Source organism: Penicillium soppii (assembly GCF_028829465.1).
Source record: "Penicillium soppii strain IBT 18220 chromosome Unknown utg000006l, whole genome shotgun sequence".
Classification (NCBI taxonomy): domain Eukaryota; kingdom Fungi; phylum Ascomycota; class Eurotiomycetes; order Eurotiales; family Aspergillaceae; genus Penicillium; species Penicillium soppii.
Window position 1 is genome coordinate 2,572,576 of NW_026643236.1, and position 12,059 is coordinate 2,584,634.

A 12,059-nucleotide genomic window follows, 5' to 3' on the forward strand; every position below is an offset into this window, starting at 1 on the left:
GTGGATCTACCTGCATTGGGACTAGCCAAAGGCTTGCGGGAAACGAAACCCGGACATACCCCACGCTTTAGACCCCAAATCTTCATTTTGATACGTATCTTGTTCTTACGCTGACAATGGACGTAGGAATGAGAGCAAAACTTTAATTCATCACACTAAAGATATATAAGTGTTACATACTGTTTGGTAACACATAAGTTCTCTATAACTAGCTCTCAATCAAGATGTTTTTGGAAAATACTCAAGGCAAATGGCTTCAATACAGAATAACTGCAGCCTGTGGTGCAGGTTTTCTTCTCTTTGGTTATGAGCAAGGCATCTTTGGTGCGCTTCTGGATAATGAGGCCTTCCTAGAGACTTTTGGAAATCCTTCGGTGACAATTCAAGGTCAGATTGTGGCGACTTATGATATCGGCTGTATCATAGGCACTTTGGTGTCCATGTTTGCCGGAGACACAATTTGTCGAAGGTGGTCAATTCTAATCGGCTGCTGCATTCTTGTTGTGGGTGCTATTTCTCAAACAGCTTCATATCCTCTCGGGCTCATATCCTCTCGGGCAGATGACAGTCGGTCTATGATTGCCCGTACTAAGATTATCTCTGACTTGGCGCGCACCGAAAAGGATCACAGTGACGACGAGCACTGCGAGAATGTTCCTTGCATTGTATTGTGTAGCATTGTACTCAAAGTCCATCAATCCACGGAATGTCCATAAATTAGTGGAGCATCTAGTTAACATAAAAGAATATCGAAATGTATACTGTACATGTGTAATTGGAATGGTGGCGATCACATCTGTTGGAAATACTCAAGAATCTACTCGGATTCCCTTTCCCGGCCAAGACTTGTATTCACTCCGGGGTTGGAGCCAGGCTATATAATTCCCCGCCTATGTCTATGTAGAATGTATCAACTGAAACACAGCTCATAACTCTCCTCGTCATATCCCCATTCTCTCAAAATGTCGCCCCAAAAGTTGCGTGTCGGTATCGCCGGTCTTGGCCGAATGGGTAAGCATTGTATCAACTGAGATATCCTATGCATATGTTTAACAAAATAAAGGCCAACGCCATGCATTCAACTACCATGCTCTCACTCCTCATGCTGAGGTAGTGGCAGCGAGCTCTCCTGATTGGAACGAGCACAAGTGGGCCGCGGAGAACCTCACAAACGCACGCATCTACAAAGATTACTATGAGATGCTCGAGAAGGAGAACCTAGACGCAGTTGTCGTCGCTGGTATCACCGCAGTTCATGCGGATCACGCAATTGCCGCCATCAAGAAGGGACTGCATGTGATGTGCGAGAAGCCTTTGTCTTTGGATACTAAGATTGTAAGCTAATTAATGAGAGCAAATCCGGAAACACATGCTGACAACAATAGGCCCAATCTGTTCTTGACACCTATAAACAGTCTCTTAAGACTTACCCCAACCAAAAAGTCATGTGTGGCTTTTCACGTCGCTTTGATGATTCCTACCGTGAGGCTTACAAGCGAATGGTGTCAGGAAAACACGGCCGCCCAGTGGTCTTCAGATCGCAAACGGCAGATGCCCTTGACACAACTGGCACATTTGTAAACTATGCCAAAACTAGCGGAGGAATTTTCCTCGATTGTTCCATCCACGATATTGACTTGATGCTTTGGTTCATGGGAGAGGACACCAACGTCAAGAGTCTGCAAGCAGTTGGCGTCACTGCCGTTCACTCTGGACTAGATTCTAGCAAGGATCGCGACAATGCTATTGCTACAATTGAGTTTGAAGGTGGTAAAATCGCTACGCTGTTCTGTACGCGCATCATGGCTGCTGGACAGGAAGATACAACTGAGATCATCTGCGAGAAAGGTTCGCTAAGAGTCAACATGCAAGTTCGGAAGAATCATGTTGAGATTCACGACTCTCTGGGTGCTAGACGGGATCTTCCTGCACATTATTATGAGCGTTTCCGTGAGGCTTTTCTTACAGAGGCTAATGAGTTCACTGCTTGTTGTTTGGATAATACACCTGCGCCGATTACTCTTACTAGCTCGGTGAAGGCAGTTGTCATTGCTTCGGCTTTGCAGCGCAGTTTGATTACCGGGGAGAAGATCGTTTTTGAGTCTGTGAAAGATGCCAAGCTTTAAGTATTAGTGCATATTAAGGAAATGTCAATACTTGTTTTTCGAAATTGGTGATGCCCTGGGAGAGACGGCGTAGCTAACACGCTAGGATGCAAGATGACCCCGTAGCTGGAGATCTAAAATTCCTTTACATCTCAAGCCTGGTGAGTGTCCCATTCTCTCTCTATATATTTTAATGTTATTTGCCGATGGCGTATCAGGTCCTATTCCCGGGTTCCTAGAGTAGCTAATGCCAGCCAGTAATGCATCTATGCTCAGAAGAAAGAAAGCTGGCCAAAATTCTTCTCAGTTTTTTCCCTCGGATAATATAGCATACTCTGTAGTGACAAATATATCTCCGGCATCTGATGGTAGACAAGAGCTGGTTGTTTCGATCGTACAGAGGTGATATTCTTCTCCGGCCGGATCCGAGATTCTCGGATCCGGAATTACAGAGATGGAGAGTGAATAAGAAACTCGAGAGATGAAGTGATACATATAAGAGTAAGATATTCCCGGTTCAATTATGATTATGCATAGTTTCAATCCACCACACGAACAACCTGCAAATATTTACACAAAATGCGGTTCCTTATCATCGGAGGCAGCGGCCGTACAGGCAAGCTAGTGATTGATGATATCCTCAAAAAAGGACACCAAGTCACTGCATTGGTCCGGAAACCCACAAGTTTAGAGCAGCAGCCTGGTCTAGACATCGTGAAAGGTACCTGCTTCTTACATTCCCATATGGATTTAACTAACTCAGTTACAGGCACCCCCCTCGACGTATCCGATGTGCGAAATGCCTTCAACCTCGACATCCCAGACACTGTAATCGTCACACTTAGTGCCATTCGAGCAACAGATAGTCCATTTGCGGCACCAATCTCCCCACCACGCATGATGGCAGACAGCAATGCCAACGTGGTGCAAATCATGAAGGAGTTTGGAGTGCGCAAAATTGTTGTACTACAGGCCTACGGCGCCGGTGCATCGTGGGATACTATGCCCTGTGCATTGCGTCTGCTTATGAGCAAATCCAACATGATATACTCATATGAAGACCACAACCTTGCGGAGAAAGAAGTTCGGAACAGTGGTTTGACTTTTGTGCTGGTCAGGCCTTCGCGTCTGGTGGAGACTGATGTTACTAAGGTCAAGGAGTGGCCAAAGGACGGGAAAGGTGTTGGTCTGATGGGCAGTGCCAGTCGAATCAGTGTCGCTCAGTTCTTGGTTAATGCGGCATTGGAGGAGAGATGGGATAATACTGCCCCGGTCATTACCAACTGATATTGATGTTGATTTTGTGATTTTGCTTCTGGCCTGAATATAAACGCAAGCAGGAACTGATAAGTTTAAATTGTTTTTCGTCATCTCATCTGCCGTACTTAGGTTACTGTCTGTAACAAACAACCTCTGCGACCACGGAAGCGTCAACCACGTGATCATGCAAGTATTAGAACAGTCGATGGTCGATTGATAGATATTCCCTGTCGCGAGTCCCAATATTTGAAGGTTTACGAAATACCAACACACCCTTTCTTTTTCCAGATTTAGACGACTCTGATATCGGATCTCAATGCAACAATGGCATCATTAGACCAACTTCCGAATGAGCTCCTCTCCAGTATCAATGGATACGCGGCAGACTGGGTTGGCCTCGAAAGTCTTTTGCAAATCTCCACCCAAGTGAGAAACCTTTTCGCAGGTGATTTCAACAACAAAGTGGACCCTGAAGCCATTCGCCTGGTTGAGTCAATCCTGGAGAAGAACCCCATCATGGGCCACGAACTACACTGTCACTTCCGCATGACCATGGAACTGCGCCAACCTTCCTTGGCGGATAAGAGTCTCGCCGAATTTATGGCTCGGGACTATTCTCTTTCGCTTATGACCTCCTCTTCTTCGACAACTCGCGCCGTATTGCAGGAAATGATGATAGTCGCAGCCAACATTCAGCGACTAGCATGCGCTTGCCTAACCACTCTGTTGACCCGGCTTCGGAAGGTTCAACCGCGGCGCTGGGAAGTGCATTACAATCCGGTCTCCCACGTTCCCAAATTGACGGGCACCACCCCATATGAGTCACGCGACGCTGGCCCTCCATCCTGGATTGAGGAGTATCGGGTCTACCGCGCGCTATGGCACCTTCAATTGTGTTCCGATCTATTAGTCGTTGCCGACAGGCTAGGATGGACCCAAAGTGATCTGGAGTATCTGCAGTCTCACCACATGGACTTGATTCAATTGCCTGATATAGCTGCGGATGAGATCCTCTCCGTCAAGGAATGTCTAGAGGATCTATCGAGTGCCGATACAGATTATACTACACAGCCCTCAGTGGAATCGAACAGCAGTGATATGGCTCTCATTACAAAGCTACCGATTGCCACTCAACTATCCTGCAAATTCGACGTCTGGTCACCTCCTCTTGCACCTATACTTTCAGACTACGACGCGGCGGGCATTCTAAGAGACATCTGGGGCCGGGGAACCCGGATGACCAAAAGAAATTCTATAGTCAACCTCTGGCGCTCGTGGCAAATCCGCAGCAGAACCCATCCTGCCAAATTTCAGGCATGCAGCCTCCAGGATTCCCGTCCATGGCGCGCACTGGGGATGCCGTTCTGGGATCTCTGGCGGTTCTATGGGCTGGGACTTTGAACGGCCCAATGGCCCGTCCGGCCGGAGTCAGGACCTATTTTGACTCCCGACGGAGTGGAAGTACCGAAAGGGGCTGATCCCCGTATCAGCGGTGAGGATATTGGTTATCGCTTCTCTGTTTTTATCGAGGCGCGCGTGCAAATGGAACGTCAAGAGAGAATGGAGCGAATGGCAGAAGATAAACTAGCCAGAGAATAGAAATTAACTATACGTGTTGAATAGCTAGCTAGATATGGAAGTGCAACCCAGCGAGACCTTTTATCACCTAAGTACTGAACTAGAATACCATATGATACCAATCCTCGTTGCTATTTTCGTCTGTTCCCGGGGTCATCCAGGCTGTTACCGACACCGGTGCTTTCCGTACTCCGAGTTGCTGCTTGTGGTTTATCAAAAGCCAGGCAGCACCTCCACCATTGGGAGTGCCCATTCATCTTTCCATAGTTTGACAACGCCTGAGGTAGCTGTTGGTGGAATCGTATGCCGAAAAGAGCCTCCAGTGCTGGTGCAAGTTTACAACGATACACCGTCCGATTCGGCCTAGTAGCCCAATTTTGCTTGCATTAGTCTCATGGCCATTGAGTTTGATGGTCTGCCGACGTCAGCTCAATTCAGTCTTCGGGCCATATACTAAAATCACATACCGAAAGAAATCAGACACGGTTGAATATTCATTAGTGGAGCTGAGTTCAAAGTTGCAAGATTGGAAACAGACGGGAGAAGTTTGGGTTTCATCAAGAGGATACAGTAGGCTCGCCCGTTATCCAACAGGGTTGCTTCATGTGAGGGCTGCAAGATAAGGATCAATAATTCACCACCGTTACGGACATTCATTTGTCGATTCCAGCTACCTCATCAAGGTACCTCAGCGAGATACGCGCTTACTTTAAAGATGTCGTATACAGAAAAAAAAAACAAAAAAAATTGCTGTCTTTATTGATTCATTTTGAAATCCGAAGGAACTTGGCACCTGAAGGATTCGGATAAGTTAAGCGGATCGAACCCTTTGAATTACTGGAAAAAATTTATATTATTGTACTGCGAAAATTGACAGTCCACAGGAGAATGTGATATGGTGTGTACGAAGTATGGCGATGAGAGAAAGCACATCGTCTACAACGTATGGGAGAAGAAAATAGTTGAATGGGGGCCGTTTAGCTCAGGCCACCAGGCTCCCAACGCCAAGACCTTTAAGACAAGTAAGACAAGTTGATTTTATCTTTTGGAGATTCTATTGTTTTTCAGTAATGATTCTTTGAGCAATGAGCTTCTCGAGTGCACGCAATAAGCGGGCACGACCAGTTGTCTCCTGTCTCCGATGCAGAGACAAGAAGCTCAAATGCGACCGCGTTGATCCCTGCGAGAATTGCATCAAAGCAGGGTATCGCGCAGACTGTACATATAACCAGCATCCAGAATCAACACCAAAACCCAAACGAGTTCAGCTCGCTGCTCAAAATTCCAAGCCCCTTGAGGCCAAAGGCGGCATCGGCGTCCTCGAAGATGTCCAACAACGCTTAGCTCGAGTTGAAGAATTGCTTGCTGTTCGGGATGGCAGCTCTGATCTATCGATTCAAAATTTTTGGTAAAAGATCGTCCGATCATCATTCTCCACCTCTTTACGGAGTACTTACTCTCCACTCACAGGCCACTGAACGACCAGCCTCCATCTTCAAGCTTACAGTCTTATCTGGGCACTTTAGTAGTTAAGGGGTCCCGATCTCGTTTTCATGGCCAGAATGATCGAATCACTCTCTTAAATCAGGTGTGTTGACTCACCCTGATTGTTGACAGGCTAACTAATATCTTCGCAGTTTGAGGAAGCCAAAGAATTCGTCAGTCAGTGTTCAAAGGACTCCTCTCTGGTCAAACTGGCCAAAGAGGTGCAATTTCTACAGAGCAAGACCCAATCTCCTTTAAGCTCTCCGCAGTCAATCTCGGAGCTGGAAAGTTTTCCAGAGCTATGTCAACTGCTTCAGTCCCTGCCTTCAAAACAAATTTGTGACAAATTAGTGGCTGTCTACACAACAACTTTTGAGAAGACTCTCAGAATTTTACATGTTCCGACATTTCTCCGCCATTATGCCCATTTCTGGACCCATTCAGATCATGAATCTGATCTATCTTCTCCTTTCGTTCCTCAGCTGACAGCAGTATTGGCTGTCTCAATCGCGTTAGCTGGGGATGTCATTGAAGCTGACAGTCACTCTTCTTGGGAGTACTTAAAGGTAAATGCAGTCAATCTACTTCAAGCATGGCTACAAAAGCTTCCCAGAAAACACCGAACAGAGCTTGCAATGCTCCAGGTTGAGACACTTATCCTCCTAGCCCGCCAGCTACGACTGACGTCCGCCGAAGAGTCCTGGAAAGCAGCAGGCTCGCTTGTCCGCTCCGCAATGGTCATGGGATTACATATCAATCTGTCCGGAACCACCAAGATGTCAATATTTCAAGCAGAGATACGGCGTCGATTGTGGGTGACCATCGCCGAGATGGATCTACAAGCCTCAATCACATCTGGGATGCCGATCATGACGCCTCAACTCGACTTCCAGAATATGTCTCCCGCAAATCTTGATGACATAGACTTTGATGAAACCACCACGGAATTACCTGCGTCTAAACCCATGGACGAGCCAACTGAAACCCTTGCTCTAATCACCTTGGCCAAGAGTTTATCTCACCGCATCAATACCATGAGCTTTGTACAGCATACAAGTCCGAAAATGGACCTACACGAGCGCATAAAGCAAGGTCAGCTATTAATGGAATGCCTACGCAGCATTCCCCCCTCATTGAAACTTGATCGTGCTTCAAGTAGCGAAACCAATCCACCTATCCTTCTCAGCCGAGTTCTGTTAGACTTATACATCCGCCGACCACTCCTATGTCTTTATCGACCTATCAACTCAAGTACCAGCCATGATGACCCAGCTCTTGATGCAATTCAAAGGGCTTGTCTCGACTCATCCCTCACAATTCTATCTTACCAAGATTACTTCGACCCCAACTTGGCTGATCTAGACGTCCAGAATAGCAATGGTTACTGGAACATCTTCCATACGTTCTGCAAAAACGATGTGCTATGGGCAGCGCTCAGTGTATGCGAACACATGAAGCTATCTACTCAACAAGCCATAGAAAATCCTCACATTGGCGCCACAAAATTGTCTACCCCTTCACAAGCCCAAGGCCAGTTATCACCAACGACACACAGCAAGGCCAGCCTGACTAGACTGGTCGAAAACACCCTTGACAGCCTGGCCCGCCGCATCGGCGAGTCAGGAAACAGCGTCAAAGACATCCTTCTCCTTGCTGTTGTCTTACAGTCCGTGCGTGGTCGTGGCTCAGCAGAGACTAAACAACAGTGGATGATGCAGGGCGCAAATAAAGCCCTCTCTGCATGTCGGCAGTATCTTTTACCTGCTGTTGCAGAGTTAACGGCTACTTTTGAAGTAAGTATCATTCCAGATATTAGTGGGTACGTTGATGTTAATGGAACTTCAGCAAACCGACCCTATGATTACATCCACCCTACCGTCTGAAATCGTGTCTTCTCATTTTTCTCAAATGCCAGATTTCATACAATGGTCATCGCTAGCTGCAGATTTTGCCAACTTCCAGGGCTTTCAGGGAGACTTGTTTTCGTTCGATGATGAGCCTCTTGCTTGGAACTTGTGATTAATATAGGGGATTGTTATGGAGAGAACACCCAGATGGATGCTCGGACACCCATGTCTGATTGTGTCTAACTCTGCCATATTTCATATTGCCTGATAAGAAATTCGATGCTGAAGCCATAAGTTATCTCTATCAGATCAACATAAGCTTAAATCATAGTGTTACAACTTCTACCAATGTGTCACACTTCATACATTACTGCTATTATATAGTTGAGTCATAGAGGCCGTCGCGATTGAAATCGTAATACACCAGCAGTGCTTGAGTCAGAGTAATATATCTTTCTCGTGCGAGACATTGCCATACTTTGGTAGTAACGAGCTGCGCATTCAATGTTTCATCTGGATATTGCGCACCAAATAACTCGCGTCGTGCTGTATTGCTTGCCACATCACAGCCAATGACCAAGTCTGCCTTGGCTCGGCTCAAGCCATTTGACGTCTCGATATCACCCCATGTTTTGTCTGAATTATGTCAGAGCTTCACCACGCGCTGGGCCCATTTCACGGTCACTGTTGACTGAAACTGCAGGTGGCTGTACAACATTTTGTCCAGTTGGTCTAATGGCAAGACCCGCATCTTCGGACAGGACCGTATGCTTAATGCCCGCAATAAAGCCAGTGTCGTGCTTTCGCCATGCGAAGGCCTTGGAAACCCGGCGGCTTTAAGATGGTCCAACACATCTGGGCGAGATAGCTTGTATGTGGTGAATGATGCCTAGTGGATTGAGTGCGGTTGTTTGTCATCAACCTTCTACTCCCGCATCTAGAAGCTCGACTTCAATACCTTAGATAGCTAGCAGAAGGCTGAGGGTGATACCTGATGGCCCTGCTTCTACTATGATGACCTGAAAATGATAGTTAGAGATTATTCCAGTGCGTTGTTGAAGAGAAGACGATACCTTCTTGATCGACATGTCTGTCATAGTATAATCAACCCTCAGGATCTCAGGCTGTTTTGTGAAAGGGTTCAAATGACTAAATTCTTGCTTATGATTTAGCAAGGCTGTATCCATCTGGTGTTTCATGGCCAGCGCAAAATGATCTTGCAGGCTGTGGGGCGAGGCTCAGGGGAATTGCCGAGGATGCGCCTATTTCGAATGAATTGGGCACTTTCTGCTTTTTCTGTCACCACAGAAATTGGCGTTGAAATTCAAAGGAAGGTGCTCCTTTCCAAGAGCTCATTCTCTGTGTTGAAGCATCCTCTTCATTTGCATCGTTTGGCGATTGATTCGGGAAACCCTCAATCGAGCCAGAATCATTGAGTATTGAAGGGTACATTGGTTCGGTGAAGGCTCTTCCAATTCCTGGAGTCTCAGTCGACGCTTCAACAGAATCGACATTATAGTCGGGAGAGCTGTCGTTCTGCACACGTCTTCTCTTAGGGCTAGGTGCATCCGAACCCACTCCGGTGTCGGTACAGGCTTTCTGCCACCTCCGAATACCATAAGAAGTATCAAGAGGGAATTGCGACCAGGTCTCGATTCCTCTTTTCTCAAGTCTCGGAAATGGTACGTACGTCGTGCCGTGATCTTGGCTGCTTTCCCGATGAGGAATTGCCAAGGAGAGTTGCTCATCCGAAACATGGGGGAGTAGGCTCAGTAGAATGCTCTCAGTTAGCTGGAGTCGATTTTCCAGGGCCTCTGCATATCCCTTTTCCGGTCCCCTTCGTAGCTGTTCCGGCCAATTGCATGGCCGATTGTTCTCGAGGCATTGTTCGCATACGGGCTTTTCGCCGCTGCATTTTTGCTTCCTTGACCGACAGGCGTTACACGCAATCGTAATTCGTCCGGGTTTCATTTCTTTCTGCCTTCCCATTTTTTTCTTCGTTTCTTGTGTGATGGATCAAGACCCGCAAGGAAGTTGTAGTACAAACGGTGGCGAGATGTGGCAGATGTAATCGCCTAAAAGTTCTGCCGATGGCTGTTCCACCTGGACATTCCGCCTGCGACAGCGGCCACTTGATCAAAAGCCCTCGGAAGTATTCAACTTCTTCAATCGGAGTAGCATGAACCATCAGCCGACATCTTATTGTTTGGTCTTATTTATAACATATCTATGCTGTCTAGACTTGGTTCTCTAAAAACATTTGTACAAGTTTTGGATCTATACCCATTTCACCATGCCTTCAAATAACTCATACCGCATTGCCTCAATCCCAGGCGATGGCATCGGCCCCGAAGTAGTCAGTGCTGCAATCCAGGTCGTCGAGAAACTCGCAAAGACCCTCGGCACATTCGATATCAACTTCGACCACATCCCGTGGGGAACTGCATACTACAAAGAAACCGGCAAATACGTATCCGCAGACTGCCTCGACACATTACGAAAGTATGATGCTGGATTATTCGGTGCTGTTGGAGCACCAGGTACGTGCGCACTCATTCTCATGATCCCATGGAAAGCACAATACTGATCCACCCGATAGATGTCCCCGATCACATCTCTCTATGGGGTCTTCTCCTTGCTATCCGCGGACCGCTCCAACTGTACGCAAACGTGCGGCCTGTGAAGACCTTCCCGGGAACTAAATGCCCGCTCAACACCGCTAAAAACGGTATTGACTGGATGCTTGTCCGGGAGAACTCTGAGGGCGAGTATGCTGGGCAGGGAGGACGCTCGCATGTCGGACTGCCATGGGAAGCCGCGACCGAAGTTGCCATTTTCACGCGCCATGCCATCGAACGCATCATGCGATTTGCATTCGAGACTGCTCAGTCGCGGCCGCGCAAGCTCTTAACCGTTGTCACAAAGAGCAATTCTATGCGCAATGGTCTGGTCCTTTGGGATGAAATTGCTGCTTCTGTCGCAAAGGAGTTCCCCGATGTCACTTGGGACAAGATGCTTGTTGATGCTATGACGGTGCGCATGGTTGTTAAACCTGATTCCCTTGATACAATTGTCGGAACGAACCTGCACATGGATATCTTGTCGGATCTTGCTGCTGCTCTGGCGGGTTCGATTGGTGTCGCACCTTCTAGTAACCTCGACCCCACACGCAAGAACCCTTCGCTCTTTGAACCTGTGCATGGAAGTGCCTTCGATATCACTGGTAAGGGTATTGCGAACCCGGTCGCTACTTTCTGGTCGGCGGCGGAGATGCTTATCTGGCTCGGCGAGAAGGAGGCAGCGGCGAAGCTCATGAGTTGTGTGGAATGTGTCTGCGCTGCTGGTATTTTGACACCCGATCTTGGCGGAACTTCTAACACCCAAGGGGTGGTAGACGCTGTCTGTGCAGAGATTGAGAAGTTGCGCTGAAAGAGAGAGTCTGAGACAATCCATTGTGTTCTCTGTTTCTTTTACCATCGCACCTTTCAACGCCGTTTCACGTCTAGAAAAGAATTATATCCATAATCAGTTGATTAAATCGGCACTGTTGATCGAGAAAGTTGTAAAGAATCTTAATCAGACCGTGTCTTCAAAAGCCGGTCTCTTTCCAGGCCACTGGCCTAACCTTTTTGAGAAACATGCTAAAAAGTAACTTTGGTGTGATTGTTGTGAACATAAGCCTTAGATAGAAGCTCATATTCATCCCACAGAATATGGAACAGATCAGGAGTATATCAATCAGAGGCATGAAACTGCCATTGTAACAAGATAAGACTTTTCTTTA

At 47.1% G+C, this 12,059-nt stretch overlaps 5 protein-coding genes across 5 annotated transcripts; all 5 read left to right on the forward strand.

The window, feature by feature from the left end:
- Positions 1-962: 962 nt before the first annotated feature.
- N7529_008344 (uncharacterized protein) lies at positions 963-2,126 on the forward strand (the record flags this gene model as incomplete). Its single annotated transcript, XM_057243871.1, has 3 exons — positions 963-1,011; positions 1,064-1,335; positions 1,386-2,126. 3 exons carry the CDS (start codon positions 963-965, stop codon positions 2,124-2,126), a joined length of 1,062 nt encoding a protein of 353 aa, XP_057095409.1.
- Positions 2,127-2,684: 558 nt separating this feature from the next.
- Positions 2,685-3,392, forward strand: N7529_008345 (NAD(P)-binding oxidoreductase; the record flags this gene model as incomplete). The annotated part of the gene is made up of 2 exons (XM_057243872.1): positions 2,685-2,826; positions 2,875-3,392. The coding sequence occupies 2 exons, from the start codon at positions 2,685-2,687 to the stop codon at positions 3,390-3,392; spliced, it is 660 nt and encodes a 219-aa protein (XP_057095410.1).
- Positions 3,393-3,689: 297 nt separating this feature from the next.
- On the forward strand, positions 3,690-4,766 carry N7529_008346 (uncharacterized protein; the record flags this gene model as incomplete). The annotated part of the gene is made up of 1 exon (XM_057243873.1): positions 3,690-4,766. One exon carries the CDS (start codon positions 3,690-3,692, stop codon positions 4,764-4,766), a length of 1,077 nt encoding a protein of 358 aa, XP_057095411.1.
- A 1,262-nt stretch (positions 4,767-6,028) lies between these two features.
- N7529_008347 (Zn(II)2Cys6 transcription factor) lies at positions 6,029-8,447 on the forward strand (the record flags this gene model as incomplete). Its single annotated transcript, XM_057243874.1, has 4 exons — positions 6,029-6,351; positions 6,414-6,531; positions 6,581-8,221; positions 8,274-8,447. 4 exons carry the CDS (start codon positions 6,029-6,031, stop codon positions 8,445-8,447), a joined length of 2,256 nt encoding a protein of 751 aa, XP_057095412.1.
- Positions 8,448-10,568: 2,121 nt separating this feature from the next.
- On the forward strand, positions 10,569-11,704 carry N7529_008348 (uncharacterized protein; the record flags this gene model as incomplete). The annotated part of the gene is made up of 2 exons (XM_057243875.1): positions 10,569-10,815; positions 10,875-11,704. 2 exons carry the CDS (start codon positions 10,569-10,571, stop codon positions 11,702-11,704), a joined length of 1,077 nt encoding a protein of 358 aa, XP_057095413.1.
- Between the last annotated feature and the right edge of the window lie 355 nt (positions 11,705-12,059).